This window comes from Bombina bombina, chromosome 8 (assembly GCF_027579735.1).
Source record: "Bombina bombina isolate aBomBom1 chromosome 8, aBomBom1.pri, whole genome shotgun sequence".
Classification (NCBI taxonomy): domain Eukaryota; kingdom Metazoa; phylum Chordata; class Amphibia; order Anura; family Bombinatoridae; genus Bombina; species Bombina bombina.
This window is the reverse complement of record NC_069506.1, coordinates 212,371,537-212,398,783: the sequence shown is the minus strand read 5'-3', so window position 1 is coordinate 212,398,783 and position 27,247 is coordinate 212,371,537. Positions and strand designations below refer to the sequence as shown.

At 42.9% G+C, this 27,247-nt stretch overlaps 1 protein-coding gene across 1 annotated transcript in view; it reads right to left on the bottom strand.

Moving 5' to 3' along the window:
• Positions 1 to 27,247, bottom strand: part of LOC128638737 (carcinoembryonic antigen-related cell adhesion molecule 19-like) — a 397,938-nt gene that overhangs the window by 4,768 nt on the left and 365,923 nt on the right. Inside the window, exon 5 of the mRNA XM_053690870.1 lies at positions 4,886 to 4,914. Coding sequence (XP_053546845.1) covers positions 4,886 to 4,914 — 29 coding nt within the window. The remainder of the gene's footprint in view (positions 1 to 4,885; positions 4,915 to 27,247) is intronic.

Sequence of the window (27,247 nt, the reverse complement as noted above, 5' to 3'; positions counted from 1 at the left end):
AGCAGCGTTAAGGCTCATAACACTGCTTTTTCACTACCGCTGGTATTACGAGCCTTGCAGGTTTAGGGTCACCGCACACTTTTTTGGCCTTAACGCAAATTAACTTAGGCAATTTGCGAAAAGTATTTTTTCAATAGGACTTCCATAGCGCCGCTATTACAAGCTTTTTCTGGGAGGCCAAAAAGTGAGCGGTACAGCCTATCCCGCAAGATTCGTAACGCATTCTGAAGTCAGTAGTTATGAGTTTTACACTACAAAGCTGTAGCATAAAACTCATAACTAAAGTGTTAAAAAGTACACTAACACCCATAAACTACCTATTAACCCCTAAACCGAGGCCCACCCGTATCGCAAAAACTATCATCATCACCGCCACTATACTAAATTTATTAACCCCTAAACCTAAGTCTAACCCTAACCCTAACACCCACTAACTTAATATAATTAAAATAAATCTAAATAAAAATTACTATCATTACCTAAATTATTCCTATTTAAAACTAAATACTTACCTGTAAAATAAACCCTAAGCTAGCTACAATATAACTAATAGTTACATTGTAGCTATCTTAGGTTTTATTTTTATTTCACAGGCAAGTTTGTATTTATTTTAACTAGGTAGAATAGTTAGTAAATAGTTATTAACTATTTACTAACTACCTAGCTAAAATAAATACAAACTTACCTGTAAAATAAAACCTAACCTGAGTTACACTAACACCTAACCTTACACTACAATTAAATAAATTACCTAAATTAAATACAATTACCTAAATTACAACCCCCCCCACTAAATTTCACAAAATAAAAAAAGACATTATCAGATATTTAAACTAATTACACCAAATCTAATAGCCCTATCAAAATAAAAAGCCCCCCCAAAATAAAACAAAAACCCTAGCCTAAACTAAACTACCAATAGCCCTTAAAAGGGCCTTTTGCGGGGCATTGCCCCAAAGAAATCATCTTTTTACCTGTAAAATAAAAATACAACCCCCCCCACCCACACAACCAAACCCCCAAATAAAATCCTAACTAAAAAACCTAAACTCCCCATTGCCCTGAAAAGGGCATTTGGATGGGCATTGCCCTTAAAAGGGCATTTAGCTCTTTTTCTATTGCTCAAAAGTCCTAATCTAAAACTAAAACCCACCCAATAAACCCTTAAAAAAACCTAACACTAACCCCCGAAGATCCACTTACAGTTTTGAAGACCGGACATCCATCCTCAAAGCCGGGAGAAGTCCTCAGTGAAGCGGCAAGAAGTCCTCAACAAAGCCGGGACAAGTCTTCATCCAAGCCGGCAGAAGTGGTCCTCCAGATGGGCAGAAGTCTTCATCCAGACGGCATCTTCTATCTTCATCCATCCGGCGCGGAGCGGGTCCATCTTCAAGACATCCGGTGCGGAGCATCTTCTTCAAACAAAGTCTTCTTCCCGAATTAATGTTTCTTTAAGTGACATCATCCAAGATGGCGTCCCTTGAATTTCCGATTGGCTGATAGAATTCTATCAGCCAATCAGAATTAAAGTTGAAAATATTCTATTGGTTGATCCAATCAGCCAATAAGATTGAGCTCGCATTCTATTGGTTGTTCCAATCAGCCAATAGAATGTGAGCTCAATCCTATTGGCTGATCGGATCAGCCAATAGGATTGAAGCTCAATCCAATTGGCTGATTGCATCAGCCAATAGGATTTTTTCACCTTAAATTTCGATTGGCTGATAGAATTCTATCAGTCAATTGGAATTCAAGGGACACCATCTTGGATGACATCACTTAAAGAAACATTCATTCGAGAAGAAAACTTCGTTTGAAGAAGATGCTCTGCGCCGGATGGCTTGAAGTTGGACCCGCTCCGCGCCGGATGGATGAAGATAGAAGATGACTTCTGCCCGTCTGGAGGACCACTTCTGCCGGCTTGGATGAAGACTTCTCCCAGCTTTGTTGAGGACTTCTTGCCGCTTCGCTGAGGACTTCTCCCGGCTTCGTTGAGGATGGATGTCCGGTTTTCAAAACTGTAAGTGGATCTTCGGGGGTTAGTGTTAGTTTTTTTTTAAGGGTGTATTGGGTGGGTTTTAGTTTTAGATTAGGGCTTTTGGGCAATAGAAAAAGAGCTAAATGCCCTTTTAAGGGCAATGCCCATCCAAATGCCCTTTTCAGGGCAATGGGGAGCTTAGACTTTTTTTAGTTAGGATTTTATTTGGGGGGTTGGTTGTGTGGGTGGTGGGTTTTACTTTTGGGGGTTGTTTGTATTTTTTTGCAGGTAAAAGAGCTGATTTCTTTGGGGCAATGCCCCGCAAAAGGCCCTTTTAAGGGCTATTGGTAGTTTAGTTTAGGCTAGGGTTTTTTTTTTTTTAGGGGGGCTTTTTTATTTTTATAGGGTTATTAGATTAGGTTTAATTAGTTTAAATATCTGATAATGTCTTTTATTGTATTTTGTGTAATTTAGTGTTTGTTTTTTTTGTAATTTAGGTAATTGTTTTTAATTTAGGTAATTTATTTAATTGTAGTTTAAGGTTAGGTGTTAGTGTAACTCAGGTTAGGTTTTATTTTACAGGTAAATTTGTATTTATTTTAGCTAGGTAGTTAGTAAATAGTTAATAACAATTTAGTAACTATTCTGCCTAGTTAAAATAAATGCAAACTTGTCTGTAAAATAAAAATAAACCCTAAGCTAGCTAAAATGTTACTATTAGTTATATTGTAGCTAGCTTAGGGTTTATTTTATAGGTAAGTATTTCGTTTTAAATAGGAATTATTTAGTTATTAATAGTAGGTTTTATTTAGATTTATTTTAATTATATTAAAGTTAGGGGGTGTTAGGGTTAGACTTAGGTTTAGGGGTTAATACATTTAGTATAGTGGCAGCGACGTTGGGGGCGGTAAATTAGGGGTTAATAAATGTAGGTAGGTAGCAGCGATGTTAGGGGCAGCAGATTAGGGGTTAATAATATTTAACTAGTGTTTGATATGCAGGAGTGCAGCGGTTTAGGGGTTAATATGTTTATTACAGTGGTGGTGATGTCCGGAGCGGCAGATTAGGAGTTAATAAATATAATGTAGGTGTCGGCAATGTCGGGGCGGCAGATTAGGGGTTAATAAGTGTAAGATTAGGGATGCTTAGACTCAGGGTTCATGTTAGGGTGTTAGGTGTAAACCTAAATTTTGTTTCCCCATAGCAATCAATGGGGCTGCGTTACGGTTCTTTACGCTGCTTTTTTGCAGGTGTTAGGCTTTTTTTCAGCCGACTCTCCCCATTGATGTCTATGGGGAAATTGTGCACGAGCACGTAAAACCAGCTCACCATGGCTTTCAGCAGCACTGGTATTGGAGTGCGGTATGGAGCTCAATTTTGCTCTACTCTCACTTCTTGTCTGATAACGCTGGGTTTTTATAAACCTGTAATACCAGCACTGTAGGGAAGTGAGCATTGACAATAACGTGCAAGTTAGCACCGCACACCCCTCATACTGCAAAACTCATTTATGGTTAACAACCTGGGTTGTGCTTGCTGATTTGTGGCTAAATGCACCCACCATTAAACAAGTGCTGTCAATTGTACTGAACCAAAAATTGGCTGGCTCCTTAGCTTAGATGCCTATTTAGTAACTATTCTACCTAGTTAAAATAAATATAAACTTGCCTGTGAAATAAAAATAAAACCTAAGATAGCTACAATGTAACTATTAGTTATATTGTAGCTAGCTTAGGTTTTATTTTACAGGTAAGTATTTAATTTTAAATATGAATTATTTAGTTATTAATAGTAGGTTTTATTTAGATTTATTTTAATTATATTTAAGTTAGTGGGTGTTAGGGTTAGACTTAGGTTTCGGGGTTAATAACTTTAGTATAGTGGCGGCGACTTTGGGGGCGGCAGATTAGGGGTTAATAACTGTAATGTAGGTTGCGGCGATGTTAGGGACAGCAGATTAGGGGTTAATAATATTTTAACTAGTAATTGCGAGGCGGGAGTGTGGCGGTTTAGAGGTTAATATGTTTATTATAGTGGCAAATAAGGGGTTAATAATTTTATTTTAGTGTTTGCGATGCAGGAGGGCCTCGGTTTAGGGGTTAATAGGTAGTTTATGGGTGTTAATGTACTTTTTAGCACTTCAGTTATGAGTTTTATGCTACAGCTTTGTAGCGCAAAACTCATAACTACTGACTTTCAGTTTACAGTATTGATATTGAAGTTTTAGGTTGTACCTCTCACTTTTTGGCCTTCCAGGCAGACTTGTAATACCGGGGCTATGGAAGTCCCATTGAAAAAAGACTTTCCGCAAATTGCATAAGTTAATTTGCATTAAGGCCAAAAATGTGTGCGGTGCCCCTAAATCTGTAAGACTCGTAATACCAGCGGTAGTGAAAAATAGCCTTAATGCTGCTTTTTCACTCATACTGCAAAACTCGTAATCTAGCCGAATGATAGTAAGAGAATGAAGAAAAATTGATAATAGGAGTAAATTAGAAAGTTGCTTAAAATTGCATGCTCTGGGGTCAATTTATCAACCCCTTGATTCTTGTGTGACTTAACCATCTCGGCTGTGTTTGATTCTGAAAGATTGTGATCACTTTGTTAATTTAAAAAAATGGCAATTTTCATTTTCCAGCATTGAAAAAAAAAAGAAGAAAGATTGGAATGAACCTCTATAAACATTTTGGACACTCTCTAATGTTCTTAAATATTATGCTTTTATTTTATGAAAACATGCAAAAATATTAATTTATATGACCATTACTTCCTTCTATTTCACCTCTCTCATGTATGCTACAAATAACTTAATTTCTAGTGATTCTTAAGACACTTTAAATTTCAACAATCTCTATCAAGTTGTAAGTACTAGTGAAAATTCTGATTGTAGCACATGCGATCACTTACCATCTGTATTCCAGGTATAGTTGTGCGGTCTAAAAAGATTGATAGAAAAAAAAGAAGTTACTTGCAGAGTATAAATAGTACTATTGTGTAACATCCCACCGTATTCATATACATTGTGAACACCCCAAACAAGGGACACTTTGATCCATTATTAAGAGTTTAATTAAATTTTAGAAAAGAGACAAACTTTTTTTTTTTAATAATCATAATTATATTTGTTTTCTTGTATCTATCTCCTTGGTTTGTTGTTTATTCATATCTGTATAGTAGCATATTTCAAGGTTCCCTTAGTCACTCACACCTGTTTGCTTTGCCAATCAAGAACTGTATCTCTATTGCAAACAAGTAGAGCTCACTGCAGTACCTCTGCTCAAACTGCAGTGCAATATGCAAGAAGGGTGATGCAGTGCAATCAGGAGCATGCTCGGACTGACTTCAATGTGGTTGGACCATCAGGGGCAAAATTACATATGCGGCGCAAGATTCAGTGCAACTGCTGAAACCCACACCGCCTGTAATTTTAAATTGCACATCGGGGTTCAAGAAGTGCCGTAAATCGGATAAACTAGTGATGTCCAGAAATGAGCGTAAATACCCGACACGTAAAACCCCTATATCCACCATCAAACCCACATAGGAACTAATAATACAAGTATTAACCCCTAAACTGACAACCCCCAAAAATGCAATATGCCTATTTAAACTATTAACCCCTAATCCACCATTCACACACATCTCGATCTACCTAATAAAAGTATTAACCCCCTAAATCAGAGCAGGCAGACAGGTTATGGAGCAGCGGTCTTTAGATTTAGCCTTCAGACTCGCCAGAAACACGGCCTTTCAAGCTCCATACGGAGTTTGATAAATGGGCCCCTTTGAGCCTTTATCCTTGCAATATTTTTTATAAAACAACGTTTATCAGACAGTGTTAATATGATTGTTATAATGTATTTTTGAGGTGTTTTGTGCAACTTTTTTCACTTAGCCAGAGCTCTGAGTTTGTTGTGTTTACCAATGTGCAAAACATGATCACAACCTCGCGGACACATTTACTACCCATTTGTAAAATGAGTCATTTTTGGATGTGCACAAAAAGGTGCATTTTTGCCCCAACACGAGTGCATGGGAGAGTTGCGCTCCATATGTAATGTAGCCCAGAATATTCTGCCCTGGTCATTTTGAAAAAATTATCACACTCACTTCCTCCTAATTTTATTTATTTATTTTTATTTATATTGAGGAACAAGATTTACATGTTAAATATTTATTTAATAAAGAGGAAGCCATCTGTCATGTATCCCATTAAGAAAAGAGAGCAGTGTATTTTAACACTGCATTAAAGGGACAATGAACACCTTGAAATGTAATATAAAATGTCATTATTATGTGCAGTATGATGTCATTAGTTATTTTGCCCCTTTACATGTAATATAGCTGTGGAAATTGTGGATTTTTTTAATTCTCAAAGTTGAAAATGCACACTGCAGACTAAATTTCAGCAGATAACAACTATAAAACAATGCAGTCTAATGGATCCACACAATGGCAAACCTTGTCTTGTGCAGAAGCAAACCCCAAATTTCTCTTCCAAATAAGGCAAGATGGTGGATATAAAAAACAATTGCAGCAAACGAGCTGTTAATTTATTTAAACATGTGTAGGCTTGGCTGATATGTTATTCTATAGCAAAATAGCATACTATTAGTGTCCATTTAAAGACCACCAGCATTCACATTGTTTTAAATCTAGGATAAAATACCCTTAGCAAATATACAGTGGGTTGGGACCTCTTCTGTGGATTAATTTGATAACTAAAGGGACATTGTACACTAGATTTGTCTTTGCATACATGTTTGTGGATGATCCATTTACATACTGTTGCTCATCTGGGATTGTTTTTGTTAACATCTATATTTTTCACATTTCTTAGCTCAAAGGAGAGCCATTGCATGTTTTTTAAACAGATCAGCTGTACCCTGAAGTTTTATTAATGCTTTTAGTACTTTTATCAAGTTGCAGCGCACTGTTTGAGGAAAGTAACTGCTGCTGATTGCCTGTGCCTGGATGCTGGAGACTCTCAAGTCTAAGGAGGAATTCCCCTGGAGGTTTAGCCGGGGGCATCGGCCAGCTGGTGGCTGCGATATCCAGCCTCCCTATTTGCACTATCCATCTATGTAGTGCCATCTCACTTGTGAGTGCACCCATATAAAACAAAACCCTATTACATTTTAAGTTTATAAAGCATATAGGGCCAGATTATGAGTGGAGCACAAACATTTGCGCGGGATAGATATTGGGTTTATCGCACCTGTTTGCGCGCGTTGGGTTATCGCTTGTATTACAAGTTGAAAGTAAATGTGATCGCTTGAGAATAATTGATGTTAACGCACGTTGGGTTAGCGCAACCTCAGAGCTCCGGTTAACTCTTTTGCAAAACAGAAAAAAAAGTGTCACAAAACACAACAAAAGTACAGTTAAATGTACAGTTACACTCATAATAACACCAAGTAATAAATATATATATATATATATATATATATATAAATACATAAATACATATGTATACGTATAGGCAAGTGCATTGGAGCCCTTTGCAGTTAAGTAGATAAAAACATGTAAAATTATATTTATGCAATATTCATATTTAATAAAGTGTTATACTGTGTATTTACTGTAAATATTTTGAATCCCAATGTTCTGCTCAAAGCAGAATATGTTCTATGTATTTATAAATAGATATTCATATATATATAGGGCGAGATTACATATACGGCACAGGCTTCAGCGCAAGCACTACAAACCGCACCGCACGTAATTTCACCTTGCACATCGGGGTATCACATACTGTTGCCGGCAGTTCATAAACTAGCAATGGCCAAAATTGCCAGTGACTTACGGCACTTTGGAAACTGCCGGCGCCTAAGAAAAGTAAAAAAAAAAAAAAAAATCTCCCGTAAAAGTCTAACACGCCTCCCAAAAATAAGCCTGACACGTAAAACCCCTATATCCGCAATCCCCCTCTCACAACTAAAAAATAAATGTATTGACCACTTAACCGACAACCCCCCACAACGCAATATGCCTAATTAAACTATTAACCCCTATATCCGCCATCAAACCCACACCGCAAGTAATAACTAAATTATTAACCCCTAAACCGCCGAAGTCCACAACACAATAAACCTATCAAAGTATTAACCCCTAAACCACCAAAGCCCACAACGCAATAAACCTATCAAAGTATTAACCCCTAAACTGCCAAAGCCCACAACGCAATAAACCTAACCCCTAACCTAACACCCCCTTACCTAACACCCCCTAAATGAACCCAAATTACCTCAATTACAAAATACTAAAGTTACTATTAAAATAAAAAAAAAAAACACTATTTTAAAAATAAAAATAAAGTAAGTATAAATTAAAGGGACAGTCTAATCAAAATTAAAATTCTGGTGTAGACTGTCCCTTTAACCCCTTGAGTGCTAATGACTGCTCTAAGCCGTCACAGAGTTTCCCACTCTGGTGCTAATGACGGCTCAGAGCCGTCACTAGCACTCTCCCAACTTGAGGGAGATCTGGGGGCTCCCACCCGCTCCTACCCTGGCGATCGGTGCTGCATAATGAAAGGCATCGCTGGGGCTTCCGTTTTGCGTGGTGACATCACGCGCAATAAACGTGATGACGTCACCGTCCAACTTTATTTAACATTAACAATGTTAAATATAGGAGCAGGGGGCATGCTGCTTAGAAGCCTGCATCTCAGGCATCTAAGCAGCTACACCGTTGGAAAGGTAATCGCCTAACCTTTCCAACAGTGTAAGTCTTGGGGATCTGAAATAAATTAAAAAAAAGTAAGAAAAAATATTTTTAAAAATATTAAAAATAAAAAACCCTTTAAGAAAACCATAGCACCCAGGAGGGAAAGTGCTTAGCACTCAAAGGGTTAAGCTAAAATTATAGAAAATAAAAAAATCTAAGATTACATAAAATAAAAAACAAAATTACCAAATTTTAAAAAATTATACCTAATCCCTATGAAAAAAAAGCACCACCAAAATAAACACCCCTTTACTCTAAGAATAAACTACCAGTAGCCCTTAAAAGGGCTTTTTGCAGGACATTGCCCCAAGATAATCAGCTCTTTTACAACAAAATACACAAAATCCCCCAACAGTAAACCCCCCCCACCCCCCCAACCCCCCAAAATAAAAGAACCTAACACTAAACCTAAACTACCCATTGCCCTGAAAAGGGCATTTGTTGGGCATTGCCCTTAAAAGGGCATTTAGCTCTTTCACTGCCCACCCTAACCTAAATAAAACAAACCCCCGAAAAAAAACTTAAAAAAACCCTAGGTCTAACCCCCTGGTTGGTACTCACCGTTCCTGAAGTCCGGCGGAGAAGATCCTGTTCTAGGCGGTGAAGTCCTCTTCCAAGTGGCGACCTCTTCTTTCTTCTTCCAGGAACATCCAGCGTGGAGCTGAAGACCGATGACTGCGGAGCTGAAGACCGGCAACCCTCCGCCATGGAGTGTGGAGGATCCTCTTCGCACGATCTCCACCATACACTGTATAGAGAATTCAAGGTACGCTATTAAAAATGGCATCCCTTGAATTCCTATTGGCTGATTTGATTCTTCAAATTCAAATTAGCCAATATGATGAAAGCAACTCAAATCCTATTGACTGTTCAAATCAGCCAATAGGATGAGAGCTACTGAAATTCTATTGGCTGATTTGAATAGCCAATATAATTTCAGTAGCTCTCATCCTATTGGCTGATTTGAACAGCCAATAGGATTTGAGTAGCTTTCATCCTATTGGCTGATTTGAATTTGTAGAATAAAATCAGCCAATAGGAGATCAAGGGACGCCATTTTAAATTGCGTATCTTGAATTCTCTATACAGTGTACAGTGGAGATCTTACGAAGAGGATCCTCCACGCACCATGGCTCTGGGGTCGCCAGTCTTCAGCTCCGCGGTCATCGGTCTTCAGCTCCGCTCCACGCCGGATGTTCCTGGAAGAAGAAAGAAGAGGTCGCCGCTTGGAAGAAGACTTCACCATCTGGAACAAGACCTTCTCCGCCGGACTTTAGGAACGGTGAGTACCAACCTGGGGGTTAGACTTAGGGTTTTTTAAGTTTTTTTGGGGGGGAGTTGTTTTATTTAGATTAGGGTGGGCAGTAAAAGAGATAAATGCCCTTTTAAGGGCAATGCCCAACAAATGCCCTTTTCAGGACAATGAGTAGTTTAGGTTTTTTACTGTTAGGTTCTTTTATTTTGGGGGGTTTGGTGGGTGGAAGGATTTTACTGTTAGGGGGGACTTTGTGTATTTTGTTGTAAAAGAGCTGATTATCTTGGGGTAATGTCCTGCAAAAAGCCCTTTTAAAGGGACAGTCTAGGCCAAAATAAACTTTCATGATTCAGATAGAGCATGTAATTTTAAACAATTTTCCAATTTACTTTTATCACCAATTTTGCTTTGTTCCCTTGGTATTCTTAGTTGAAAGCTTAACCTAGGAGGTTCATATGCTAATTTCTTAGACCTTGAAGCCCACCTCTTTCAGATTGCATTTTAACTGTTTTTCACCACTAGAGGGTGTTAGTTCACGTATTTCATATAGATAACACTGTGCTCGTGCACGAGACGTTATCTGGGAGCAGGCACTGATTGGCTAGACTGCAAGTCTGTCAAAAGAACTGAAAAAAGGGGCAGTTTGCAGAGGCTTAGATACAAGATAATCACAGAGGTTAAAAGTATATTAATATAACTGTGTTGGTTATGCAAAACTGGGGAATGGGTAATAAAGGGATTATCTATATTTTAAAACAATAAACATTCTGGTGCAGACTGTCCCTTTAATGGCTACTGGTAGTTTATTCTTAGAGTAAGGGGTGTTTTTATTTTCTAGGGGCTTTTTTATTTTCATAGGGATTAGGTATAATTTTTTAAAATTTGGTAATTTTGATTTTTAATTTTATGTAATGTTAGATTTTTGTATTTTATGTAATTGTATCTTAAAGGGACAGTCTACACCAGAAGTTTAATTTTTATTGGACTGTCCCTTTAATTTATACTTAGTTTATTTTATTTTTAAAGTAGTGTTAGTATTTTTTTATTTTTAAAGTAACTTTAGTATTTTGTAATTTAGGTAATTTGGGATCATTTAAGGGGTGTTAAGTTAGGGGGTGTTAGGTTAGGGGTTAGGTTGATTGCGTTGTGAGCTTTGGCGGTTTAGGGGTTAATACTTTGATAGGTTTATTGCATTGTGGGTTTTGGCGGTTTATGGGTTAATACTTTAATAGGTAGTTTGCAGTGTGGGTTTGATGGTGGATATAGGGGTTAATAGTTTAATTAGGCTTATTGCGTTGTGGGGGGGTTGTCGGTTTAGGGGTTAATACTTTTATTAGTTGAGGTGTGGGTTTGATAAAGGATATAGAAGTTAATACACTTTCGGCTAGATTACGAGTTTTTGTCGGTAGGGCTTGCGGTGCTAGCGAGCCTTTTTTTCTCACCGCTCACTTAAGACAGCGCTGGTATTACGAGTTTTCTGCAAGCCGGCGTTAGCCTCAGAAAAGTGATCGTTGAGCAAAATTTAGCTCCACATCTCACCTCAATACCAGCGCTGCTTACATCAGTGGTGAGCTGGCTAAACGTGCTTGTGCACGATTTCCCCATAGGAAACAATGGGGCTGAGCCAGCTGAAAAAAAACCTAACACCTGCAAAAAAGCAGCGTTCAGCTCTTAATGCAGCCCCATTGTTTCCTATGGGAAAATACTTTACATTTACACCTAACACCCTAACATGAACCCCGAGTCTAAACACCCCTATTCTTACACTTATTGACCCCTAATCTGCCGCCCCCGACATCGCCGACACCTGCATAATCTTATTAACCCCTAATCTGCCGCCCCCAACGTCGCTGCCACTATAATAAAGTTATTAACCCCTAAACCCAAATTTAACCCTAACCCCCCTAATTTAAATATAATTTAAAATAATCTAAATAAAATTACTACAGTTAAATAAATTATTCCTATTTAAAACTAAATACTTACCTATAAAATAAACCCTAAGCTAGTTACAATATAACTAATAGTTACATTGTAGCTATCTTAGGGTTTATTTTTATTTTACAGGCAAGTTTGCATTTATTTTAACTAGGTAGAATAGTTACTAAATAGTTATTAACTATTTATTAACTACCTAGCTAAAATAAATACAAGTTTAACTGTAAAATAAATCCTAACCTAAGTTAGAATTACACCTAACACTACACTATCATTAAATAAATTATTCCTATTTAAAACTAAATACTTACCTGTAAAATAAACCCTAATTGATGTATTCTGGTCCGATAATGTGTAGGGCCTTGAACGCGTGGGTAAGGAGCTTGAAGGTGATTCTCTTGTTGATGGGGCCCAGTGAAGGTTCCTTAGATGTTTGGTGATGTTATGTGCAGGAGCATGCACATGTTTTGAGCAAAATATGTATAACATTGCTACAAATATTGTTGTCAGTGCTCAAGCATATGCATATTCATGCGTCTACTTCAGCATAATCCATTGAAAGGAAATAAGTTTCAATAAGAAAACCAATAAAAGTAAGTAAATGTAATAACAGATGTAATTTAATTATTTTTTTTTTAATTTGAACTCTGAATCATAATTTTGATTAGATTGTCCCTTTCACTTTTAATTTTTAAATTTTTAGCTGACATCTATTCGTACTTTTGATTTTATTTTTTGCAAATAAAATTTACATTTTAACCTTTACATTTAGCTACACTACTTGTAAATAATAATGTATAGGACTTTGTTTTCTAGTCATTCTCTCATGACAGTATATAGTATATCTAAGAAGCTTAGTATATCTAAGAAACATATTAACTTTTAAGCCCTTACATACCTCTACAGGGGGCGGGATTGCAAGCGAGCGCAAAATTGCACTTGTGTGTAATGTTGATTACCTGCGGGTAATTTCGCCCTGCCACAGGCGAGCTGAGGCGTACATGGGCGTGTATACTGTACGCCTCAGCTTTGATAAATCTAGCCCATAATATTCCCTCCTCTTTCGTCTTTATTTCTAAATTCATGTCAACATAATTAATCTATTTGGAGGTATTTGTCTTTAGCTTCACTAGTTTGTATAAAAATGGTTAGAAAAAAAATTGCCAAAAAAGTTGCTGTTTTTTTTTATTGTTCAGCATTTCAGTATTAAATTCCTATGTATTGTTTTGTTATGTATCCATATGGTGTAAGTGTAGAAAACCTGTTTGTCTGTTAAATAATGGTGTATAATATGTATGGGTGCACATACTAGGAAAAGTCTCTGTCCTTAAGGGGTAAACATAGTTTGTGATTAATTATAAAAGAACTGAATCACTTAATGGGACAGTCAACACAAGAATTTTTGTTGTTTAAAAAGAAAGAGATAACCCCTTTACTACCGATTTCCCAGTTTTGCATAACCAACACTGTTATAGAAATAAACTTTTTACCTCTGTGATTACCTTGTATCTAAGCCTCTGCAAACTGCCCCTTATTTCAGTTCTTTTGACAGACTTGCATTTTAGCCAATCAGTGCTCACTCCAGGGTAACTTCACATGCATGAGCTCAATGTTATCTATATAAAACACATGAACTAATGCCCTCTAGTGGTCAAAATGCATTCAGATTAGAGGCAGTCTTCAAGGTCTAAGAAATTGGCATATGAACCTCCTAGGTTTAGCTTTCAACTAAGAATACCAAGAGAACAAAGCAAAATTGGTGATAAAAGCTAATTGGAAAGTTGTTTAAAATTCCATTCCATATTTAAATCATGAAAGTTGTTTTTGGACTTGACTTTCCCTTTAAAGAATCTAATGCTGAATATGTTTATCAAACAATCCTCAACAATATAGAAAAACAGCTGAAATCTTTTTCACATCAAAATTTCTGGGGAAAAAATAATAATATAAAGTTTTATTATATCCACCAGCAGAATTTCAAAATATTTCTCTGGTGCAAAACAAATGTGAATAACCTCACTAAAAAGTAATTTGCATACAAAGAGAGAAGCGCTCTACCAGGAACGAACAACAGCTCAGTGGCTTGTTCTATGGCGATTTACCACCCAGAAGCAGCCTCTTTTAGACCAGTGTGCTTTTCACAGAAGAAAACTTTCCTGAAGTATATCAGTCTGATCCCGCCAAGTAAGGTCAGTCCAGCCCCGAAATACCAGGCAATTCTCCTCTGATCAAGGAACATGACAACCCCAGATGATCGTTTCGGCCTCCTTTGGGCCTCGTCAGTGAGGTGCAGCCACATTCCTCTAAGCACACTGGGCAAGGAGTCCACGTCTGGTTTCCCCCATCACCCATAGGGAGACTTCCCCAGGGTCATAATAATTTGCATACAAAGAGAGAAGCGCTCTACCAGGAACGAACAACAGCTCAGTGGCTTGTTCTATGGCGATTTACCACCCAGAAGCAGCCTCTTTTAGACCAGTGTGCTTTTCACAGAAGAAAACTTTCCAGAAGTATATCAGTCTGATCCCGCCAAGTAAGGTCAGTCCAGCCCCGAAATACCAGGCAATTCTCCTCTGAACAAGGAACATGACAACCCCAGACGATCGTTTCGGCCTCCTTTGGGCCTCGTCAGTGAGGTGCAGCCACATTCCTCTAAGCACACTGGGCAAGGAGTCCACGTCTGGTTTCCCCCATCACCCATAGGGAGACTTCCCCAGGGTCATAATAATTTGCATACAAAGAGAGAAGCGCTCTACCAGGAACGAACAACAGCTCAGTGGCTTGTTCTATGGCGATTTACCACCCAGAAGCAGCCTCTTTTAGACCAGTGTGCTTTTCACAGAAGAAAACTTTCCTGAAGTATATCAGTCTGATCCCGCCAAGTAAGGTCAGTCCAGCCCCGAAATACCAGGCAATTCTCCTCTGAACAAGGAACATGACAACCCCAGACGATCGTTTCGGCCTCCTTTGGGTCTCGTCAGTGAGGTGCAGCCACATTCCTCTAAGCACACTGGGCAAGGAGTCCACGTCTGGTTTCCCCCATCACCCATAGGGAGACTTCCCCAGGGTCATAATAATTTGCATACAAAGAGAGAAGCGCTCTACCAGGAATGAACAACAGCTCAGTGGCTTGTTCTATGGCGATTTACCACCCAGAAGCAGCCTCTTTTAGACCAGTGTGCTTTTCACAGAAGAAAACTTTCCTGAAGTATATCAGTCTGATCCCGCCAAGTAAGGTCAGTCCAGCCCCAAAATACCAGGCAATTCTCCTCTGAACAAGGAACATGACAACCCCAGACGATCGTTTCGGCCTCCTTTGGGCCTCGTCAGTGAGGTGCAGCCACATTCCTCTAAGCACACTGGGCAAGGAGTCCACGTCTGGTTTCCCCCATCACCCATAGGGAGACTTCCCCAGGGTCATAATAATTTGCATACAAAGAGAGAAGCGCTCTACCAGGAACGAACAACAGCTCAGTGGCTTGTTCTATGGCGATTTACCACCCAGAAGCAGCCTCTTTTAGACCAGTGTGCTTTTCACAGAAGAAAACTTTCCTGAAGTATATCAGTCTGATCCCGCCAAGTAAGGTCAGTCCAGCCCCGAAATACCAGGCAATTCTCCTCTGAACAAGGAACATGACAACCCCAGACGATCGTTTCGGCCTCTTTTGGGCCTCGTCAGTGAGGTGCAGCCACATTCCTCTAAGCACACTGGGCAAGGAGTCCACGTCTGGTTTCCCCCATCACCCATAGGGAGACTTCCCCAGGGTCATAATAATTTGCATACAAAGAGAGAAGCGCTCTACCAGGAACGAACAACAGCTCAGTGGCTTGTTCTATGGCGATTTACCACCCAGAAGCAGCCTCTTTTAGACCAGTGTGCTTTTCACAGAAGAAAACTTTCCTGAAGTATATCAGTCTGATCCCGCCAAGTAAGGTCAGTCCAGCCCCGAAATACCAGGCAATTCTCCTCTGAACAAGGAACATGACAACCCCAGACGATCGTTTCGGCCTCCTTTGGGCCTCGTCAGTGAGGTGCAGCCACATTCCTCTAAGCACACTGGGCAAGGAGTCCACGTCTGGTTTCCCCCATCACCCATAGGGAGACTTCCCCAGGGTCATAATAATTTGCATACAAAGAGAGAAGCGCTCTACCAGGAACGAACAACAGCTCAGTGGCTTGTTCTATGGCAATTTACCACCCAGAAGCAGCCTCTTTTAGACCAGTGTGCTTTTCACAGAAGAAAAATTTCCTGAAGTATATCAGTCTGATCCCGCCAAGTAAGGCCAGTCCAGCCCCGAAATACCAGGCAATTCTCCTCTGAACAAGGAACATGACAACCCCAGACGATTGTTTCGGCCTCCTTTGGGCCTCGTCAGTGAGGTGCAGCCACATTCCTCTAAGCACACTGGGCAAGGAGTCCACGTCTGGTTTCCCCCATCACCCATAGGGAGACTTCCCCAGGGTCATAATAATTTGCATACAAAGAGAGAAGCGCTCTACCAGGAACGAACAACAGCTCAGTGGCTTGTTCTATGGCGATTTACCACCCAGAAGCAGCCTCTTTTAGACCAGTGTGCTTTTCACAGAAGAAAACTTTCCTGAAGTATATCAGTCTGATCCCGCCTAGTAAGATCAGTCCAGCCCCGAAATACCAGGCAATTCTCCTCTGAACAAGGAACATGACAACCCCAGACGATCGTTTCGGCCTCCTTTGGGCCTCGTCAGTGAGGTGCAGCCACATTCCTCTAAGCACACTGGGCAAGGAGTCCACGTCTGGTTTCCCCCATCATCCATAGGGAGACTTCCCCAGGGTCATAATAATTTGCATACAAAGAGAGAAGCGCTCTACCAGGAACGAACAACAGCTCAGTGGCTTGTTCTATGGCGATTTACCACCCAGAAGCAGCCTCTTTTAGACCAGTGTGCTTTTCACAGAAGAAAACTTTCCTGAAGTATATCAGTCTGATCCCGCCAAGTAAGGTCAGTCCAGCCCCGAAATACCAGGCAATTCTCCTCTGAACAAGGAACATGACAACCCCAGACGATCGTTTCGGCCTCCTTTGGGCCTCGTCAGTGAGGTGCAGCCACATTCCTCTAAGCACACTGGGCAAGGAGTCCACGTCTGGTTTCCCCCATCACCCATAGGGAGACTTCCCCAGGGTCATAATAATTTGCATACAAAGAGAGAAGCGCTCTACCAGGAATGAACAACAGCTCAGTGGCTTGTTCTATGGCGATTTACCACCCAGAAGCAGCCTCTTTTAGACCAGTGTGCTTTTCACAGAAGAAAACTTTCCTGAAGTATATTAGTCTGATCCCGCCAAGTAAGGTCAGTCCAGCCCCGAAATACCAGGCAATTCTCCTCTGAACAAGGAACATGACAACCCCAGACGATCGTTTCGGCCTCCTTTGGGCCTCGTCAGTGAGGTGCAGCCACATTCCTCTAAGCACACTGGGCAAGGAGTCCACGTCTGGTTTCCCCCATCACCCATAGGGAGACTTCCCCAGGGTCATAATAATTTGCATACAAAGAGAGAAGTGCTCTACCAGGAACGAACAACAGCTCAGTGGCTTGTTCTATGGCGATTTACCACCCAGAAGCAGCCTCTTTTAGACCAGTGTGCTTTTCACAGAAGAAAACTTTCCTGAAGTATATCAGTCTGATCCCGCCAAGTAAGGTCAGTCCAGCCCCGAAATACCAGGCAATTCTCCTCTGAACAAGGAACATGACAACCCCAGACGATCGTTTCGGCCTCCTTTGGGCCTCGTCAGTGAGGTGCAGCCACATTCCTCTAAGCACACTGGGCAAGGAGTCCACGTCTGGTTTCCCCCATCACCCATAGGGAGACTTCCCCAGGGTCATAATAATTTGCATACAAAGAGAGAAGCGCTCTACCAGGAACGAACAACAGCTCAGTGGCTTGTTCTATGGCGATTTACCACCCAGAAGCAGCCTCTTTTAGACCAGTGTGCTTTTCACAGAAGAAAACTTTCCTGAAGTATATCAGTCTGATCCCGCCAAGTAAGGTCAGTCCAGCCCCGAAATACCAGGCAATTCTCCTCTGAACAAGGAACATGACAACCCCAGACGATCGTTTCGGCCTCCTTTGGGCCTCGTCAGTGAGGTGCAGCCACATTCCTCTAAGCACACTGGGCAAGGAGTCCACGTCTGGTTTCCCCCATCACCCATAGGGAGACTTCCCCAGGCTCATAATAATTTGCATACAAAGAGAGAAGCGCTCTACCAGGAACGAACAACAGCTCAGTGGCTTGTTCTATGGCGATTTACCACCCAGAAGCAGCCTCTTTTAGACCAGTGTGCTTTTCACAGAAGAAAACTTTCCTGAAGTATATCAGTCTGATCCCGCCAAGTAAGGTCAGTCCAGCCCAGAAATACCAGGCAATTCTCCTCTGAACAAGGAACATGACAACCCCAGATGATCGTTTCGGCCTCCTTTGGGCCTCGTCAGTGAGGTGCAGCCACATTCCTCTAAGCACACTGGGCAAGGAGTCCACGTCTGGTTTCCCCCATCACCCATAGGGAGACTTCCCCAGGGTCATAATAATTTGCATACAAAGAGAGAAGCGCTCTACCAGGAACGAACAACAGCTCAGTGGCTTGTTCTATGGCGATTTACCACCCAGAAGCAGCCTCTTTTAGACCAGTGTGCTTTTCACAGAAGAAAACTTTCTTGAAGTATATCAGTCTGATCCCGCCAAGTAAGGTCAGTCCAGCCCCGAAATACCAGGCAATTCTCCTCTGAACAAGGAACATGACAACCCCAGATGATCGTTTCGGCCTCCTTTGGGCCTTGTCAGTGAGGTGCAGCCACATTCCTCTAAGCACACTGGGCAAGGAGTCCACGTCTGGTTTCCCTCATCACCCATAGGGAGACTTCCCCAGGGTCATAATAATTTGCATACAAAGAGAGAAGCGCTCTACCAGGAACGAACAACAGCTCAGTGGCTTGTTCTATGGCGATTTACCACCCAGAAGCAGCCTCTTTTAGACCAATGTGCTTTTCACAGAAGAAAACTTTCCTGAAGTATATCAGTCTGATCCCGCCAAGTAAGGTCAGTCCAGCCCCGAAATACCAGGCAATTCTCCTCTGAACAAGGAACATGACAACCCCAGACGATCGTTTCGGCCTCCTTTGGGCCTCGTCAGTGAGGTGCAGCCACATTCCTCTAAGCACACTGGGCAAGGAGTCCACGTCTGGTTTCCCCCATCACCCATAGGGAGACTTCCCCAGGGTCATAATAATTTGCATACAAAGAGAGAAGCGCTCTACCAGGAACGAACAACAGCTCAGTGGCTTGTTCTATGGCGATTTACCACCCCGAAGCAGCCTCTTTTAGACCAGTGTGCTTTTCACAGAAGAAAACTTTCCTGAAGTATATCAGTCTGATCCCGCCAAGTAAGGTCAGTCCAGCCCCGAAATACCAGGCAATTCTCCTCTGAACAAGGAACATGACAACCCCAGACGATCGTTTCGGCCTCCTTTGGGCCTCGTCAGTGAGGTGCAGCCACATTCCTCTAAGCACACTGGGCAAGGAGTCCACGTCTGGTTTCCCCCATCACCCATAGGGAGACTTCCCCAGGGTCATAATAATTTGCATACAAAGAGAGAAGCGCTCTACCAGGAACGAACAACAGCTCAGTGGCTTGTTCTATGGCGATTTACCACCCAGAAGCAGCCTCTTTTAGACCAGTGTGCTTTTCACAGAAGAAAACTTTCCTGAAGTATATCAGTCTGATCCCGCCAAGTAAGGTCAGTCCAGCCCCGAAATACCAGGCAATTCTCCTCTGAACAAGGAACATGACAACCCCAGACGATCGTTTCGGCCTCCTTTGGGCCTCGTCAGTGAGGTGCAGCCACATTCCTCTAAGCACACTGGGCAAGGAGTCCACGTCTGGTTTCCCCCATCACCCATAGGGAGACTTCCCCAGGGTCATAATAATTTGCATACAAAGAGAGAAGCGCTCTACCAGGAACGAACAACAGCTCAGTGGCTTGTTCTATGGCGATTTACCACCCAGAAGCAGCCTCTTTTAGACCAGTGTGCTTTTCACAGAAGAAAACTTTCCTGAAGTATATCAGTCTGATCCCGCCAAGTAAGGTCAGTCCAGCCCCGAAATACCAGGCAATTCTCCTCTGAACAAGGAACATGACAACCCCAGACGATCGTTTCGGCCTCCTTTGGGCCTCGTCAGTGAGGTGCAGCCACATTCCTCTAAGCACACTGGGCAAGGAGTCCACGTCTGGTTTCCCCCATCACCCATAGGGAGACTTCCCCAGGGTCATAGTAATTTGCATACAAAGAGAGAAGCGCTCTACCAGGAACGAACAACAGCTCAGTGGCTTGTTCTATGGCGATTTACCACCCAGAAGCAGCCTCTTTTAGACCAGTGTGCTTTTCACAGAAGAAAACTTTCCTGAAGTATATCAGTCTGATCCCGCCAAGTAAGATCAGTCCAGCCCTGAAATACCAGGCAATTCTCCTCTGAACAAGGAACATGACAACCCCAGACGATCGTTTCGGCCTCCTTTGGGCCTCGTCAGTGAGGTGCAGCCACATTCCTCTAAGCACACTGGGCAAGGAGTCCACGTCTGGTTTCCCCCATCACCCATATGGAGACTTCCCCAGGGTCATAATAATTTGCATACAAAGAGAGAAGCGCTCTACCAGGAACGAACAACAGCTCAGTGGCTTGTTCTATGGCGATTTACCACCCAGAAGCAGCCTCTTTTAGACCAGTGTGCTTTTCACAGAAGAAAACTTTCCTGAAGTATATCAGTCTGATCCCGCCAAGTAAGGTCAGTCCAGCCCCGAAATACCAGGCAATTCTCCTCTGAACAAGGAACATGACAACCCCAGATGATCGTTTCGGCCTCCTTTGGGCCTCGTCAGTGAGGTGCAGCCACATTCCTCTAAGCACACTGGGCAAGGAGTCCACGTCTGGTTTCCCCCATCACCCATAGGGAGACTTCCCCAGGGTCATAATAATTTGCATACAAAGAGAGAAGCGCTCTACCAGGAACGAACAACAGCTCAGTGGCTTGTTCTATGGCGATTTACCACCCAGAAGCAGCCTCTTTTAGACCAGTGTGCTTTTCACAGAAGAAAACTTTCCTGAAGTATATCAGTCTGATCCCGCCAAGTAAGGCCAGTCCAGCCCCGAAATACCAGGCAATTCTCCTCTGAACAAGGAACATGACAACCCCAGACGATCGTTTCGGCCTCCTTTGGGCCTCGTCAGTGAGGTGCAGCCACATTCCTCTAAGCACACTGGGCAAGGAGTCCACGTCTGGTTTCCCCCATCACCCATAGGGAGACTTCCCCAGGGTCATAATAATTTGCATACAAAGAGAGAAGCGCTCTACCAGGAACGAACAACAGCTCAGTGGCTTGTTCTATGGCGATTTACCACCCAGAAGCAGCCTCTTTTAGACCAGTGTGCTTTTCACAGAAGAAAACTTTCCTGAAGTATATCAGTCTGATCCCGCCAAGTAAGGTCAGTCCAGCCCCGAAATACCAGGCAATTCTCCTCTGAACAAGGAACATGACAACCCCAGACGATCGTTTCGGCCTCCTTTGGGCCTCGTCAGTGAGGTGCAGCCACATTCCTCTAAGCACACTGGGCAAGGAGTCCACGTCTGGTTTCCCCCATCACCCATAGGGAGACTTCCCCAGGGTCATAATAATTTGCATACAAAGAGAGAAGCGCTCTATCAGGAACGAACAACAGCTCAGTGGCTTGTTCTATGGCGATTTACCACCCAGAAGCAGCCTCTTTTAGACCAGTGTGCTTTTCACAGAAGAAAACTTTCCTGAAGTATATCAGTCTGATCCCGCCAAGTAAGGTCAGTCCAGCCCCGAAATACCAGGCAATTCTCCTCTGAACAAGGAACATGACAACCCCAGACGATCGTTTCGGCCTCCTTTGGGCCTCGTCAGTGAGGTGCAGCCACATTCCTCTAAGCACACTGGGCAAGGAGTCCACGTCTGGTTTCCCCCATCACCCATAGGGAGACTTCCCCAGGGTCATAATAATTTGCATACAAAGAGAGAAGCGCTCTACCAGGAACGAACAACAGCTCAGTGGCTTGTTCTATGGCGATTTACCACCCAGAAGCAGCCTCTTTTAGACCAGTGTGCTTTTCACAGAAGAAAACTTTCCTGAAGTATATCAGTCTGATCCCGCCAAGTAAGGTCAGTCCAGCCCCGAAATACCAGGCAATTCTCCTCTGAACAAGGAACATGACAACCCCAGACGATCGTTTCGGCCTCCTTTGGGCCTCGTCAGTGAGGTGCAGCCACATTCCTCTAAGCACACTGGGCAAGGAGTCCACGTCTGGTTTCCCCCATCACCCATAGGGAGACTTCCCCAGGGTCATAATAATTTGCATACAAAGAGAGAAGCGCTCTACCAGGAACGAACAACAGCTCAGTGGCTTGTTCTATGGCGATTTACCACCCAGAAGCAGCCTCTTTTAGACCAGTGTGCTTTTCACAGAAGAAAACTTTCCTGAAGTATATCAGTCTGATCCCGCCAAGTAAGGTCAGTCCAGCCCCGAAATACCAGGCAATTCTCCTCTGAACAAGGAACATGACAACCCCAGACGATCGTTTCGGCCTCCTTTGGGCCTCGTCAGTGAGGTGCAGCCACATTCCTCTAAGCACACTGGGCAAGGAGTCCACGTCTGGTTTCCCTCATCACCCATAGGGAGACTTCCCCAGGGTCATAATAATTTGCATACAAAGAGAGAAGCGCTCTACCAGGAACGAACAACAGCTCAGTGGCTTGTTCTATGGCGATTTACCACCCAGAAGCAGCCTCTTTTAGACCAATGTGCTTTTCACAGAAGAAAACTTTCCTGAAGTATATCAGTCTGATCCCGCCAAGTAAGGTCAGTCCAGCCCCGAAATACCAGGCAATTCTCCTCTGAACAAGGAACATGACAACCCCAGACGATCGTTTCGGCCTCCTTTGGGCCTCGTCAGTGAGGTGCAGCCACATTCCTCTAAGCACACTGGGCAAGGAGTCCACGTCTGGTTTCCCCCATCACCCATAGGGAGACTTCCCCAGGGTCATAATAATTTGCATACAAAGAGAGAAGCGCTCTACCAGGAACGAACAACAGCTCAGTGGCTTGTTCTATGGCGATTTACCACCCAGAAGCAGCCTCTTTTAGACCAGTGTGCTTTTCACAGAAGAAAACTTTCCTGAAGTATATCAGTCTGATCCCGCCAAGTAAGGTCAGTCCAGCCCCGAAATACCAGGCAATTCTCCTCTGAACAAGGAACATGACAACCCCAGACGATCGTTTCGGCCTCCTTTGGGCCTCGTCAGTGAGGTGCAGCCACATTCCTCTAAGCACACTGGGCAAGGAGTCCACGTCTGGTTTCCCCCATCACCCATAGGGAGACTTCCCCAGGGTCATAATAATTTGCATACAAAGAGAGAAGCGCTCTACCAGGAACGAACAACAGCTCAGTGGCTTGTTCTATGGCGATTTACCACCCTGAAGCAGCCTCTTTTAGACCAGTGTGCTTTTCACAGAAGAAAACTTTCCTGAAGTATATCAGTCTGATCCCGCCAAGTAAGGTCAGTCCAGCCCCGAAATACCAGGCAATTCTCCTCTGAACAAGGAACATGACAACCCCAGACGATTGTTTCGGCCTCCTTTGGGCCTCGTCAGTGAGGTGCAGCCACATTCCTCTAAGCACACTGGGCAAGGAGTCCACGTCTGGTTTCCCCCATCACCCATAGGGAGACTTCCCCAGGGTCATAATAATTTGCATACAAAGAGAGAAGCGCTCTACCAGGAACGAACAACAGCTCAGTGGCTTGTTCTATGGCGATTTACCACCCAGAAGCAGCCTCTTTTAGACCAGTGTGCTTTTCACAGAAGAAAACTTTCCTGAAGTATATCAGTCTGATCCCGCCAAGTAAGGTCAGTCCAGCCCCGAAATACCAGGCAATTCTCCTCTGAACAAGGAACATGACAACCCCAGACGATCGTTTCGGCCTCCTTTGGGCCTCGTCAGTGAGGTGCAGCCACATTCCTCTAAGCACACTGGGCAAGGAGTCCACGTCTGGTTTCCCCCATCACCCATAGGGAGACTTCCCCAGGGTCATAATAATTTGCATACAAAGAGAGAAGCGCTCTACCAGGAACGAACAACAGCTCAGTGGCTTGTTCTATGGCGATTTACCACCCAGAAGCAGCCTCTTTTAGACCAGTGTGCTTTTCACAGAAGAAAACTTTCCTGAAGTATATCAGTCTGATCCCGCCAAGTAAGATCAGTCCAGCCCCGAAATACCAGGCAATTCTCCTCTGAACAAGGAACATGACAACCCCAGACGATCGTTTCGGCCTCCTTTGGGCCTCGTCAGTGAGGTGCAGCCACATTCCTCTAAGCACACTGGGCAAGGAGTCCACGTCTGGTTTCCCCCATCACCCATAGGGAGACTTCCCCAGGGTCATAATAATTTGCATACAAAGAGAGAAGCGCTCTACCAGGAACGAACAACAGCTCAGTGGCTTGTTCTATGGCGATTTACCACCCAGAAGCAGCCTCTTTTAGACCAGTGTGCTTTTCACAGAAGAAAACTTTCCTGAAGTATATCAGTCTGATCCCGCCAAGTAAGGTCAGTCCAGCCCCGAAATACCAGGCAATTCTCCTCTGAACAAGGAACATGACAACCCCAGACGATCGTTTCGGCCTCCTTTGGGCCTCGTCAGTGAGGTGCAGCCACATTCCTCTAAGCACACTGGGCAAGGAGTCCACGTCTGGTTTCCCCCATCACCCATAGGGAGACTTCCCCAGGGTCATAATAATTTGCATACAAAGAGAGAAGCGCTCTACCAGGAATGAACAACAGCTCAGTGGCTTGTTCTATGGCGATTTACCACCCAGAAGCAGCCTCTTTTAGACCAGTGTGCTTTTCACAGAAGAAAACTTTCCTGAAGTATATCAGTCTGATCCCGCCAAGTAAGGTCAGTCCAGCCCCGAAATACCAGGCAATTCTCCTCTGAACAAGGAACATGACAACCCCAGACGATCGTTTCGGCCTCCTTTGGGCCTCGTCAGTGAGGTGCAGCCACATTCCTCTAAGCACACTGGGCAAGGAGTCCACGTCTGGTTTCCCTCATCACCCATAGGGAGACTTCCCCAGGGTCATAATAATTTGCATACAAAGGGAGAAGCGCTTGTTCCGAGGAGAATTGCCTGGTATTTCGGGGCTGGACTGACCTTACTTGGCGGGATCAGACTGATATACTTCAGGAAAGTTTTCTTCTGTGAAAAGCACACTGGTCTAAAAGAGGCTGCTTCCGGGTGGTAAATCGCCATAGAACAAGCCACTGAGCTGTTGTTCGTTCCTGGTAGAGCGCTTCTCTCTTTGTATGCAAATTATTATGACCCTGGGGAAGTCTCCCTATGGGTGATGGGGAAACCAGACGTGGACTCCTTGCTCAGTGTGCTTAGAGGAATGTGGCTGCACCTCACTGACGAGGCCCATAGGAGGCCGAAACGATCGTCTGGGGTTGTCATGTTCCTTGTTCAGAGGAGAATTGCCTGGTATTTCGGGGCTGGACTGACCTTACTTGGCGGGATCAGACTGATATACTTCATGAAAGTTTTCTTCTGTGAAAAGCACACTGGTCTAAAAGAGGCTGCTTCCGGGTGGTAAATCGCCATAGAACAAGCCACTGAGCTGTTGTTCGTTCCTGGTAGAGCGCTTCTCTCTTTGTATGCAAATTATTATGACCCTGGGGAAGTCTCCCTATGGGTGATGGGGGAAACCAGATGTGGACTCCTTGCTCAGTGTGCTTAGAGGAATGTGGCTGCACCTCACTGACGAGGCCCATAGGAGGCCGAAACGATCGTCTGGGGTTGTCATGTTCCTTGTTCAGAGGAGAATTGCCTGGTATTTCGGGGCTGGACTGACCTTACTTGGCGGGATCAGACTGATATACTTCAGGAAAGTTTTCTTCTGTGAAAAGCACACTGGTCTAAAAGAGGCTGCTTCCGGGTGGTAAATCGCCATAGAACAAGCCACTGAGCTGTTGTTCGTTCCTGGTAGAGCGCTTCTCTCTTTGTATGCAAATTATTATGACCCTGTGGAAGTCTCCCTATGGGTGATGGGGGAAACCAGACGTGGACTCCTTGCTCAGTGTGCTTAGAGGAATGTGGCTGCACCTCACTGACGAGGCCCATAGGAGGCCGAAACGATCGTCTGGGGTTGTCATGTTCCTTGTTCAGAGGAGAATTGCCTGGTATTTCGGGGCTGGACTGACCTTACTTGGCAGGATCAGACTGATATACTTCAGGAAAGTTTTCTTCTGTGAAAAGCACACTGGTCTAAAAGAGGCTGCTTCCGGGTGGTAAATCGCCATAGAACAAGCCACTGAGCTGTTGTTCGTTCCTGGTAGAGCGCTTCTCTCTTTGTATGCAAACTAAAAAGTAATGATCTTATTGCTAATATTTTCGAATGTGTCTATACATGCTCAGGATGGTGTATGTGCAATTTAAGCAACTAATTGTCATATATAAAAGAAAACTTGTTTAAAATAATTATTTAATGCTAAACTGAGTCAAGATATTTTTCTGAAGTTCCACAGACTGTGCGGCCACTTTGCAGCTTAAAATAATTTTCAACAATGTGTTAAGACATTTGTGTATTTCCTTATAAAAAAAATAAGGAAACTGGTAAGTTGTGAAATTCATAATTATGTAGGTGAAGCAAAATCATGTTCACAGCCTGACCACATATGTGCACAAACATTACATTCAATGTTTTACTGTAGACATATTTCCCCATTTCTGTAGACTTTTTCAACCCTTCACCACTTGAACAAAAAGAGAGAGCATTATCTTGCTTAAAATAAAATAAAATTGTACTTTCAAATGTGAAATAAAAATTTGTTTAGCTATAGTTTAAGTTCAAAGAAATATTTCAAATTAAGGGCTAGATGATGAGTGGAGCGTTATGTAACGCTTTAGGTTTTGCACATATTACAAGTTTAAAGTAAAAAGTTTGCACACTTGCGTTAACCCAACGCACACAAGAAGCCAAACTTATAATACCTTGACCGCATTAACGTAAAAGTGGGAAGAAAACAAACACCACTAAGGGCCAAGTGGAGCGTTTTTTAACACTCCTGCTTGGGCAATAACTCAACTAGAAGTAAGGTTTTTGCATGCGTTGGGTAGTGCTCGTATTACAAGTTGAGAGTAAAAAGTTTTTGCACTAGCGATAACCTGATGTGCGCAAAATGTATTACCCCTTAGAAGTTAATGGAGCAAAAAAGTGAGTGGGAAAAAAATTAACACC